General features: G+C 50.7%; 1 protein-coding gene across 1 annotated transcript; it reads right to left on the bottom strand.

Moving 5' to 3' along the window:
- Positions 1–9742: 9742 nt before the first annotated feature.
- On the bottom strand, positions 9743–10324 carry LOC109769728 (uncharacterized). Its single transcript, XM_020328455.1, has one exon. It carries the CDS (start codon positions 10322–10324, stop codon positions 9743–9745), a length of 582 nt encoding a protein of 193 aa, XP_020184044.1.
- Between the last annotated feature and the right edge of the window lie 2810 nt (positions 10325–13134).

Here is a 13134-nt window from a genome sequence, read left to right on the forward strand (position 1 = left end):
GGAAAGCTGCCATTCCTCTCAAGATCAAGATCTTCTTTTGGCAAATGTTTCGCAACCGCTTACCTACGTCGGACAACGTTGCCAAACGAAATGGGCCGGCGGACGACACTTGCACCACCTGCAGTTTAGGGAAAAACGCGAACCACGTCTTCTTTGGTTGTGTGCTTGCTAGATTTGCGTGGAGTGCAGTGAGAGACGCATTCAATCAAAATTGGAACCCTCAGTCTGGCCACGAACTGCTGTCTATCTTAACGACGCAAAGAGGGGCCAATGCTAGGATAGTTTGGAGATGCGTTGGGGCGCTTCTTCGGTCCCTTTGGACGGTTCGTAACAAAATTACGATTGAACACAAATTCCCGACCCACCCCGCTGATATTATCTTCAAATGCCACATTTTCCTTCAGGTCTGGGCTCCACTGGGGAAGAAGCGTGACATCGAGCGCATGAACGAGGCCATGGAGCTGATCAAGTCATCCATGATGAAGGCGCGGCACGGGACGAGGGCTGCCCCATGATCCTACTCGTGCTGCTAGCTATGGCCTTGATACTCCGCTTTTGTGTTTCGAGCTTGTGGTTGTATGCTATTTAGTTTTATCTTGAGCCATGGGCTCGCTGGACTTGTTATTTCTGGTTTGTAAGACTGTATGTGAAGATTCTGCCTGGTGGCTTTATTAAGTTAAAGCCGGACGCTGCTAGCGTCTATGTTCCAAAAAAACAATAATAATTGAGTCATCCGAGGTCGGATACTAGGATGAGCATATAATCTGGGACACTCTCAGAGAAAAATCTGAGAAAGCTGCAGCATTATTTGAGCATCATTAGCGCTAAGACGAAACCATGATGAATGACGAGTGCTAATCTCCCTGCAGTGCAACGTGCAGCGCCAGATATGCTCGCCTCGGCTTCGGGTGCTTGGATAGAAGAGGAAGAGGGGACACCCACCCTTGTAACCGGTGCACAAAAGGAAACGTCCAGCCAGCGGTCGCGGTCTCCTCCTGTCATTTCCTCTCCTGCCGCACCCTACAGCTCAGCTGGTGTGACTTTTGTTTCTCCCTTTTCAGGATCCAGCGCAAAGCACATCTTTTCTTTTCTTTTTTTATTGCCAGAAGCGCAAAGCATAGCTAAGAGAGCAGACCATGTAAACTGCCATACCGCAAATTTCGCTTTTAGGATATTGTAAAACGATGCGGAGCAGAACCTTCAAAGCATGCTGCATAATTTAAACATACTACTAGATGAACATAGTTCTTGTCACCATACTTCGCCGGAATTTAAAGATGGTTCATCGCACAAACCTAATCTAAACTACTCATCCATCTTGACATGGAGATGACACTCCATCGCGGAGCTGGAGAGGACGAAGGCGAGGTCGTACTCCTCCTTGGCCGCCTTGAGCCACGCGGCGGCGCCTTCTTCCTCGGCGGTGACTACCTCCTTCGCCTCGACGAACTCGTGCTCCGCCTCGCGGAAGTGCTTGGTGGTCGGCCAAAGGATGTCGTGGAGGCGGTCAAAATCCATCCACGCTCTTTGGCCGCCGCTGCAGGAGAGGGCACCGCGCTCCGTCGCCTGTACGCGACGCCATTCCTCCACTGGAGGGCGGATGGCGGAGCTCCCGGCCTCGTTGTCGTGGCTGACTCATTTGTCCGCGGCCCCCTCAGTTACCACGCTTGCGTCCCCCGCTCGACATCGAGGGGGTCGAAGAGTGGTTGTGCACGCGAAAAACACTGACCGAAGAAAGAGGGATTTGACGCTGGAGATAGAGAGATTGCGGCGGAGGAGTGTTCGGGATTTATCGGATAGGAATCCTAAATCGGCCGGGATCCGGTAAATATAGCGGAGACGCCGGAGTTTTACAGTCGCCGATATTTTTTTACGGGCCGGGCCTTTTTTTACATAATCTGCTCTAGCCGAATTTTTCATGAATCTTATAAATTAACCGGAATTTGAAGGGTTGACGAGCTTCAGGGTCTGCTAGAGATGCTCTAACCTGATAGATGTCGGGACATGACATGACCGCGTCGTCATCCTACTCACAATCAAGCACGGAAATTATAAATATGACTGAGGTAGGGTGCTGATTTAGAATAGAGGAATATTGAACTACTCTGCGATAAATTCTCGTGTAGCACTAGGAGTAAAAGGGTAGCAATGAGCAATAGAGTATACTTAATTTCCACTGTAGTCAGTCTTCGTGAATAAATACGGGGAGTACCAGCGGGAAACACACGGGACTATTGCCGCCGTAGCAAATCAACCGACTTTGGGGCGCTACTTAATTATCTACAGCCTCCTACAGCTCAACAAAGCTTTTCTTTTCCGAATGAGCTCAACAAAGCTTTGACCACGTAGTAATTACCAGCCAGCATAGACCAAGAGAAGCATTCTCAAGGAGGTCCATCTTCTCTGGTTGTGAGGGCAACTCCAACACACGACCTTATCCTATCTATGTTTGTTCGTTTGGGCCAGAACAGATGGATGGCTCAGCCCAACACGCGGCAGCATCCACATTTTATGTCCGTTTGGTGTCCGGCCCGCCCCAATTCGGCGCAAACATGTGCCCGATTTGCGTCCACACGGACGCCGAGTGGACAGGCACGCGGTTGCTCCTCGCTCATCTCGGGGACGCTTGGCGGCCGTCCACTTATCTCCATCGCCCAAAATTAATGTGCACGCGCGGCGGGACCCGGCTGTCCTTCACAGGGGCAGAGGGTCGTCGTGAAGGAAATATGCCCTAAAGGCAATAATAAAGTTTTTGTTTTATATTTTTTATATCACGATAAATGTTTATTATTAATGCTAGAATTGTATTAACAGAAATTTGATACATGTGTGGATACATAGACAAAACACTATGTACCTAGTAAGCCTCTACTTCCTCCGTTTTTATTTACTCCGCATATTAGAGTTGACTAAAGTCAAACTTTGTAAAGTTTGACCAAATTTATAGAAATGAATATAAATATTTAGCATAACAAATCTATATGATGTGGAAGTACATTCAACAACGAATCCAATGGTATTGATTTGTTATTGTATATATTAATATTTTTGTCTATAAACTTTGTCAAAGTTTGTAAAGCTTGATTTTGACCAAAACTAATATGCGGAGTAAATAAAAACGGAGGGAGTACTAAACTAGCTCGTTAATCAAAGATGATTAAGTTTCCTAACCATAGACATGTGTTGTCATTTGATGAACGGGATCACATCATTAGGAGAATGATGTGATGGACAAGACCCATCCGTTAGCTTAGCATAATGATCGTTAAGTTTTATTGCTATTGCTTTCTTCATGACTTATACATATTCTTTTGACTATGAGATTATGCAACTCACGAATACTCGAGGAACACCTTGTGTGCCATCAAACGTCACAACATAATTGGGTGATTATAAAGATGCTCTACAGGTGTCTCTGAAGGTGTTTGTTGGGTTGGCATAGATCGAGATTAGAATTTGTCACTGCGAGTATCGAAGAGGTATCTCTAGGCCCTCTCGGTAATGCACATCACTATAAGCCTTGCAAGCAATGTGACTAATGAGTTAGTTACGGGATGATGCATTATGGAACGAGTAAAGAGACTTGCCGGTAGCGAGATTAAACTAGGTATGAGGATACCGACGATCGAATCTCGGGCAAGTAACATATCAATGACAAAGGGAATGACGTATGTTGTCATTGCGGTTTGACCGATAAAGATCTTCGTAGAATATGTAGGAACCAATATGAGCATCCAGGTTTCGCTGTTGGTTATTGAGCGGAGATGTATCTCGGTCATGTCTACATAGTTCTCGAACCCGTAGGGTCCGCACGCTTAACGTTCGATGATGATTTGTATTATGAGTTATGTGTTTTTGGTGACCGAAGATTGTTCAAAGTCCCGACTGAGATCACGGACATGACGAGGAGTCTCGAAATGGTCGAGAGGTAAAGATTGATATATTGGAAGATGGTATTCGGACACTGGAATAGTTTCGGAGAGGTTCGGGTATTTATCGGAGTACCGAGGGGTTACCGGGACCCCCCGGGGAAATAACGGGCCTTCATGGGCCACAGGGGAGATGGGAGGCAGCCCACAAGGGGTGGCCGCGCCCCCTTCCCATGGGGAGTCCGAGTTGGACTAGGGAAGGGGGCAGGCCCCCCTTTCCTTCTCCTCTTCCCTCTCCTTCTCCCTTTCCCCCTCCATGAGAAGGAATAAGAGGGGGGGCGAATCCTACTAGGACTGGGAGTCCTAGTAGGACTTCCCCCCCTTGGCGCGCCCCCTATGGCCGGCCTCCTCCCTCTCCCTCCTTTATATACGTGGGCAGGGCACCCCTTGGAGACACACCAATTGTTCCAAGCCGTGTGTGGTGTCTCCCTCCACGGTTTACTCCTTCGGTCATATTCACGTAGTGCTTAGGCGAAGCCCTGCGCGCATCATATCACCATCACCGTCACCACGCCGTCGACGAAACTCTCCCTCGACACTTTGCTAGATCAAGAGTTCGAGGGACGTCATCGAGCTGAACATGTGCTGAACTCGGAGGTGCCGTACGTTCGATACTTGATCGGTTGGATCGCGAAGACGTTCGACTACATCAACCGCGTTAAACTAACGCTTCCGCTTCCGGTCTACGTAGGTACGTGGATACACTCTCCCCCTCTCGTTGTTATGCATATCCTAGATAGATCTTGCGTGATCGTAGGAATTTTTTTGAAATTGCATGCTACGTTCCCCAACACGTCGTCCTTCTTAATGTGGAAGCCGTGGACCGGCCAGCCCACAGCTTCCACTTCCTGGCCGTCCTGCCTCCTCGAGCCCCGACATGAGCAAACTCTAGCCACCGCCGTCGCACCCCACTCGCCCACCTCCCCGCCGGCGCCATGGGCTGGCATTGGATCGGCAAGGGAAGCACGACCACGAGGCCGACTCCTCCTCTGGCCGACACCGCTCCAACAAGTTCGCGCCGCCCGCACCACCTGCTCCGCTAGCTTTCGAGATCGCGCCGCCGGCCAGGCATCGCGACCGGCCGTACGTCCACGTCGATGTGTGCTGGCGTTACTGGGAGACAGTGACGCCATTGCCGTGGGGAGATGTCCACCTAACTAACAACTGGCATCTCTCTGCCGACCGCGTGTCGATCCTTCCAGTGCCCGTGAGCAGCCGCGGCCGCCGCGCGGAGATCAACCGTCGCCGCGCCCGCCTGCCACCGGATCTGCTGGAGGACTCGAGGTACGCCATAGATTTGTTGGAAATATGCCCTAGAGGCAATAATAAAATGGTTATTATTATATTTCTTTGTTCATGATAATTGTCTATTGTTCATGCTATAATTGTGTTATTCGGAAATCATAATACATGTGTGAACACATAGACCACAACATGTCCCTAGTGAGCCTCTAGTTGACTAGCTCGTTGATCAACAGATAGTCATGGTTTCCTGACTATGGACATTGGATGTCATTGATAACGGGATCACATCATTAGGAGAATGATGTGATGGACAAGACCCAATCCTAAGCATAGCACAAAAGATCGTGTAGTTCGTTTGCTAGAGCTTTTCCAATGTCAAGTATCATTTCCTTAGACCATGAGATCGTGCAACTCCCAGATACCGTAGGAGTGCTTTGGGTGTACCAAACGTCACAACGTAACTAGGTGACTATAAAGGTGCACTACGGGTATCTCCGAAAGTGTCTGTTGAGTTGGCACGGATCGAGACTGGGATTTGTCACTCCGTATGACGGAGAGGTATCTCTGGGCCCACTCGGTAATGCATCATCATAATGAGCTCAATGTGACCAAGTGTCTGGTCACGGGATCATGCATTACGGTACGAGTAAAGTGACTTGCCGGTAACGAGATTGAACGAGGTATTGGGATACTGACGATCGAATCTCGGGCAAGTAACGTACCGATTGACAAAGGGAATTGTATACGGGATTGATTTAATCCTCGACATCGTGGTTCATCCGATGAGATCATCGTGGAACATGTGGGAGCCAACATGGGTATCCAGATCCCGCTGTTGGTTATTGACCGGAGAGGCGTCTCGGTCATGTCTGCATGTCTCCCGAACCCGTAGGGTCTACACACTTAAGGTTCGGTGACGCTAGGGTTGTAGAGATACTAGTATGCGGAAACCCGAAAGTTGTTCGGAGTCCCGGATGAGATCCCGGACGTCACGAGGAGTTCCGGAATGGTCCGGAGGTGAAGAATTATATGTAGGAAGTCCAGTTTCGGCCACCGGGAAAGTTTCGGGGGTTATCGGTATTGTACCGAGACCACCAGAAGGGTCCCGGGGGTCCACCGGGTGGGGCCACCTGTCCCGGAGGGCCCCATGGGCTGAAGTGGGGAGGGGAACCAGCCACTGGTGGGCTGGTGCGCCCCCCTTGGGCCTCCCCTGTGCCTAGGGTTGGAAACCCTGGGGGTGGGGGGGCGCCCCACTTGGCTTGGGGGGCAAGCCACCCCCTTGGCCGCCACCCCCCTCAGATGGGATCTCCAGGGGGCCGGCGCCCCCCAGGACCCCTATATATAGTTGGGGGAGGGAGGGCAGCAATACCCTATCCCCTGGCGCCTCCCTCTCCCTCCCGTGGCACCTCTCCCTCCCGCTTGCGCTTGGAGAAGCCCTGCCGGGATCCCCGCTACTTCCACCACCACGCCGTCGTGCTGCTGGATCTCCATCAACCTCCCCTTCCCCCTTGCTGGATCAATAAGGAAGAGACGTCGCTGCTCCGTACGTGTGTTGAACGCGGAGGTGCCGTCCGTTCGGCGCTCGGTCATCGATGATTTGGATCACGACGAGTACGACTCCATCAACCCCGTTCACTTGAACGCTTCCGCTCGCGATCTACAAGGGTATGTAGATGCACTCCTTCCTTCTCGTTGCTAGTAAACTCCATAGATGGATCTTGGTGATCCGTAGAAATTTTTTGATTTCTGCTATGATCTCCAACAAGATTCGCCGCCGTGGGATACGTGACTCCGCGACGAGCACGACCTGCGGCGGTAATCTTTTTGCCGATCGTCCTCATAGCCTGCGCCGCCCGCGTCCTCCTCCTGCTGACAGCCCTTCCCAAACGCGGGGCCGTTAACGTATACGTGACATCACGCTGACGCCTTCTCTGTCCCCGTCCCCGCCATCGGCGCCACCAATGACCGAGGAGGAGGGGGCCCGCCTCATGAGGCGGGTCATGGAGGACTCCATAGCCACCCATGACGAGCGGCAATGGGATGGCCTGGAGACCGCGCTGGCCCTCTCCGCGGCCGGCGACTTGGCCATCCTGGAGCTGGATCTCGACGTCAAGGAGGAGGTGCGGGAGGAGGAGGTCGTGGAGGAGCCGCCCGTTGCTGTGTAGAACCCTCGTCTTATGGGCCAGCGGTGGAGCTGGTCATGCACGGCGCCGGAGATGGCCGACTCGGTGGGTGTTGGCCCATGGTTAGCCACGCCGCCGCGGTCACCAGAGCGGGAGCAGGAGCCATGGGTGGAGGTGGTGCAGGCGCCAGCGACGCCTATGGGCTGGCGGGGGCCGCCAACACACTTTTGGCAGCCATCTACCTACATTGACCTCACCAGCGACGACGACAAGTAGGACGGTGACTCCCGAAGACGACGACGGCCACCGGCGACGGGCCTTTATCTAGTTTTTTTATGTCTTTTATTAAGTTTTAGTTTAATTAAGAAATGAGTTGAACTTTGGTACTTTGGATGTATGGATGTTTATATTTACTAGCAAAAGACCCCGTGCGTTGCAACGGGAGAGAAAATATAACACACGCTCTTAACCCAACAACCATCACTCAAGACCACAATAGGTCCATCTCCTTTATTTTTGCGAGGCATCATATTTGTGTTGCTGCTTATCCTCCTTCTCACCCTCGCCGGCGATGGCCTCGGTGTTCACATAAAACAAAAACATGTTTGAATATGGTTAATCCTAAGGCGTCTCTCTCTCCCTCTCCCCCCTTTCTCTCTCTCTCGCTTTCTTTCACTCTCGCGATGAGAAATCTGTTGTTTTCCAATGCGACATTTTTCAGAGGTATGCATGTGTAGTTATCGATCTTTTGTTTTCCCTATATGGTTATAGTGGGGTGTTTATTTGCAATCTAGATTGCCGCCGGTACGAAAGAAAAACGGATCTTACGCTATAAATTATAAGTTTGCTTCCAAAATAATATTTTAAAAATATTTAACAGGTAAAATTAACATCATATTTAGATTCCACACATTTTTCTAACAAAATTTCATATATAATATGTTGAAATCGAAGTTACGGTTTAAATATATTCCAAAATAACATTTAAAAATACTTAACAAGTAAAAATAATCTCATATTCATATTCTACATATTTTTTAACCAAATTTCATATATACATGTTCAAATTGGAGTTACGGTTTAAAAGATATGGATGATTTAAAAAAACAATTTGTTTGACTTAAATATAATCCGCGGATGAATTACCTAAATCGTCAGGGGGAATTCAAAAAAATGTAAAATAACAGTTCGGTGTGACTTAAATCCAAACTGCGGGTTGATTTTAAGAAAATACAGGGACTTTTATGTAAAATACGAAAAAAACGATTCGTTTTAACTTAAAACAGGACTGCGGGTTGAATTCTCTGAAATAGAGGGACTTTTCTGAAAAATGCCATGACGGACGACCAGAAACCCAATTTGCTTTATTATTAGATTAGAGATTATAGAAAAAAAATTATGTGTTCGTATTATTTTGGGGGAGGGAGGAATCAAAGTCCACAACCCCAGATGGTTTGGAACGAGGCATGCCAGTTGAACGCATCGATGGCAGCACGACCGCAAGCGAACGGCCGTGTCTGTTTTTCTCTCCCAAACAGACCAAAAGGGAACGAATCGGTCGTGCGTTGGAGTTGGCCGGACTTACCCTTGTTGTTTATGTGGATTCTCTGCTCAATCGGAAGGCTACACTAACGACAGGGTCGAAAGCGCTCTCCTTCGCCTCTGTCTGTTTGGCGGCATCCGGGACGTGTGTCTGTGTGTTAGCGATCGTCTCTTCTCTTCCCTTGTGCGCTGCGCTTTTGTTTCCTTGCGCTGTTCCGAGCCGTACACTGCAGGAACAGAGGCCCCGCGACGCCGCAGGCTGTAGCCGCGTTTGGATCCGAGGCAAGTCAGGGAGGACGCTCTGATTCCCCGGGGAAGAGAACCCGATGCGTACCGCCACTGCCATGGAGATGGATTCCCTTGGACGTGCACCGTTTCAAGCCTGCCAATAAAGCACAAACAAAAATTATTCACTACTTCTGCTTGGTTGCCATCCAACGTTACCGAGTGAAAATGGGGAATGAACAAATCGTACGGTACGACTCCTTGCAAGAACAACCAACTGTTTTTTTTTCCTTTTGCAATAATAGTACATCATGACGACCACAAATACTTATGCTATAAGAGCAACTCCAATGGGGCGACCCATTTCGTCCGCGGGCGTCCATTTGGGTCGGCGCGGACAAAAAAGCTGGCCCAACGCGCCGACCCAAACGGACGCGCGTCCGCTTTCGTTCGCCTGCCGAACCCATTCCCGGCCCATTTTTGAGTCTGATTTGCGTCTGCGCGGACACAAGACGGACGTGCGCGCGCTCGCCATCTTTCCTCACCGGGCCCGCTGATCGGTGGCACAGTGGATTCACACGCTCGCCCGCCTGCTACGTCGCCGACGCCGCCGGCCATTTTTTCAGATTAAAATGGATACATACATAGTTCTAGCGTACATATAAAAGAAAAAGACCACTAGTCGTCGCTTTCTGACTCCGACTCGGTAATGTCCTCCTTCGACGTCTCAAGGTAGGCGTCAGCAAGCTGCTCGTCTTCAAAGTCCCAACCCGACGTTTCTCCTAGCTTCAGTTTCAATTGAGCTGCCTGCTTCCGCGAACGCTTGTCCTCCCGATAGGCGGCTCGCTCCCTCCTCCTCGCGTCCCTCTCCGATCTCAATTGCTTGTAGAACTGGCGCTCGTCGACGATGTCCTGTGAGAAGCCTCCGCGCCACACCACCAAGGCTTCCACGTCCTTCTCTGCGATGGCGACGCGACGCTGCCGCCTCCGGTGGACACGACGATCCTCGTCGGTGAAAAGCCGCGGGAGAGGCGCCAGTTCCTGCGCCCGTTGGCTCGACACGTTGGGAAAATTCATATCCCGACGAGGCCTTAGGAGGCGCCACGCCGCCGCGTCGTGCGCGCGGGCCGCCTCCTCTGCGGTGTCGAAGGTGCCGAGGACGAGACGTTTCTCGCGAAACCAGATCTCGGCGGAGAAGGCGCCGGAGCGGCGCTCGCGGACTCCACGAAAATTCGAAGCGCCCAGGCGGCGGATCGACATGGTGGCGCAGATGCGGTGGGAGTGGGCGGCGGACAGAGTGCGGAGGGAGCGCCTTCTTTATAGCGAGCGCCGGCCGCGACGCGCGCGCGAACCTTTCCCGCGCGCTGGAGCGCCAAAACCAGCGCGCTAGGCCGTTTTCCCCGCACGAACCTTTCCCGCGCGCTGGAGCGCTAAAACTAGGGCGACGACATGATCTTAAACGCACGCAGTCATGAAATGGGTCGGCCCGTTGAGCGCACTGCCGACCCAAAACTAAAAGAGGGCGGACGGCGGACGGGCGGCCGTCCCAAACGGACAAAAACGGATAAAAACGCCGTCCGTTTGGGTCGCCCGTTGGAGTTGCTCTAACGTGTTCAATTTTCCGTTTGAAAGAAAAAAGAATGTTCAAGCAGGACACGTCACATAGCACGCCAACGCGTCGCGCGCACGGGCAGAGCTCGACTCGAGTGCTACTGCCGCTGCTGCAGGCTTCCGTAGATAGTTAATTAAGTAACCTTGGCCTGTAGTAGTCATGAATACATAACCTACCGCGCCACTCTTGTTCCAGCACGGTGCGGCATTTTTACGGCATTAAACAAGACGGCCCTGGGACGCCCACGCGGGCAGTAATGATGGCTTAATTACTCGGGCGGCGCGTAATGCCAGCACCGTCTGGTCAGTCCGGTCCGCCGCTCGCTCTGGAGTACTAGTACTGATTGCTCCACTCGTGGGGGCATCTCGCCTGGGCCGCTGGCAAGCTCGCTTGCCGTTTTCTTGGTGCCATGCCATGCGATGCTGGAGTGGAGCTCCACCGTGCCGGCTGGGCTGCGCGCGGTATATTTTGGTGCGCGCGGATCTGGGAATCGGCCCGTGCACACGCTCAATCATGGCGCCACTCCAGCGCCACCTACCTTTTCTTGGCCCGCGCGCCACGGTCTAGGATAGGATAAAAGGCACCCGTCGAGACGGCCCCCGTCCCTTCCCTTCTGGATTTGGCGATCAAGTCGCCACTCATTGCACACTACTACTGCTACTACTATGCCTCAGCCAGGGCCTAGGGATATGAGAGAGATTGAGGATGCCGAATTGCCGATTGCTCATGATCTGAACCATATATCACGCAAGGTGTGTTCACTGTGCTCTCTGCTCATTGTGTCCTCGTACAATCATAAGAGTACATTCAGGCTGGCTATAGTGGGGTAAGATAAGTAGTATCATGCATTTGGGACTCGCAAACATGTTTATGTGGCAGACAATTAAAGAAAAGAGATGGTTATAGTAACATAGATAGATACCGTAACATAATTAATGTTATGCTACTATGTGTCATGCATGACAATAAATGAGACCACCTATAATACTAATCTATAATACTCCCTCCGTTTCTAAATATAAGTCTTTTCAAAGATTTCAATAAGGACTACATACGGATGCATATAGACATATTTTAGAGTGTAGATTCACTCATTTGCTCCGTATGTAGCCCACATTGAAATCTTTAAAAAGACTTATATTTAGGAATAGAGGAAGTACTATGCATGTTACTATTAGTCTAAGTTACTCCCCACTATGACCAGCCTCGTACTACTACTACAGTGTTCTCGGTCTCCGTAATTCAGCTCATATGGACGCAGCATTACTCGCATTACAACGCAGGAGGTCACGTCAGTACACAATGCAGCAGTAATACTACGGCACATGGGAAAGGTCATGTCAATCTCCGGCCGTGTCAGCTCAGTAGAACGAACCAACTGTGAGATTTCATCATGGTCTCGAAAGGAAAACACAGCCCACTTTCACACGTCTAGCAGTAATACTACGAACAAGGAATAGGTAAACGGTGCATGTTCGCTGGTACACACTCACACTGCCGATGGATCGTGGCATTTTTACATCGTATCCGTACGACGTGTACATTCCGGTACAAAGATACTCCCTCCGGTCCTCTATTCTCTGCGCTTCAATCGCGCATACGAAGGATAGCTGCCCTCGTTTTTTTCTGGACAAAACTGCCCTTGCGTAGATGCTACATGCATGGATTAAAAGCTGGGTTGTTATAACCGTGCATGCAGCTGATTGGCTCTCCTCATGTCCCTCCCTGCATGCGCGCACACCTTCCTAGTTTTTCTGCATGCAACAACTTTCTCTCTGCGCATGGAAGGGAAGTAGACCAATACAGACGTGGGAGACGAGTAAATTAGGGAGATGAATTAACTGCATGCACTGCATGCGAAGCGAGTTATTAGGGGCAGATTTGGTAAAGATCGCCAGAAGAGAGGAATGCGCAGACCATATGGGGAAAAATGGAAAAAAGTTATGCGAAAAAAAAAAGGACCGGAGGAAGTACATGTGCGGCGCGCGTGGGCGATGGCGTTTCATTTCATTTCATCGCACATGGATGCCTGCGGCGATACGGGCCCAGAGCCCCAGACCCAGACGGGTAAGGACTCCGTAGCAGTAGGTCAGGTCAGGTAGCCCCACCGCTTCTTTCTTTCTCAGCGATGGGATGGAACAGAAAAACGAACATGGGCAACCTCCGGCACCGCCGCACCGGTGCCACTACCGCTACTAGTTACTCCCTCGGAGTACTAGTCGGTGTTGTCGACGGAAGAGTCGGTCGAGTTATTGGGTTACCGGCATGAGAACTGTTCAGAGTTCAGATAGTGCCTAAGCCGAGCTAGCATGGGCGCAGCTGTGGTTTTTTTAATCTTTCAATTGGTAGCGGCTCATGGCTAATCAGCTTAGTAAATTTCAACAGAATACTAGCATACTACTGCTACTACCGTACGTTACGTTGGGATGTATAGTTTGTAGGGAGCGAGAGACAGCTC

This window comes from Aegilops tauschii, chromosome 4, assembly GCF_002575655.3.
Source record: "Aegilops tauschii subsp. strangulata cultivar AL8/78 chromosome 4, Aet v6.0, whole genome shotgun sequence".
NCBI classification, from domain to species: Eukaryota; Viridiplantae; Streptophyta; class Magnoliopsida; order Poales; family Poaceae; genus Aegilops; species Aegilops tauschii.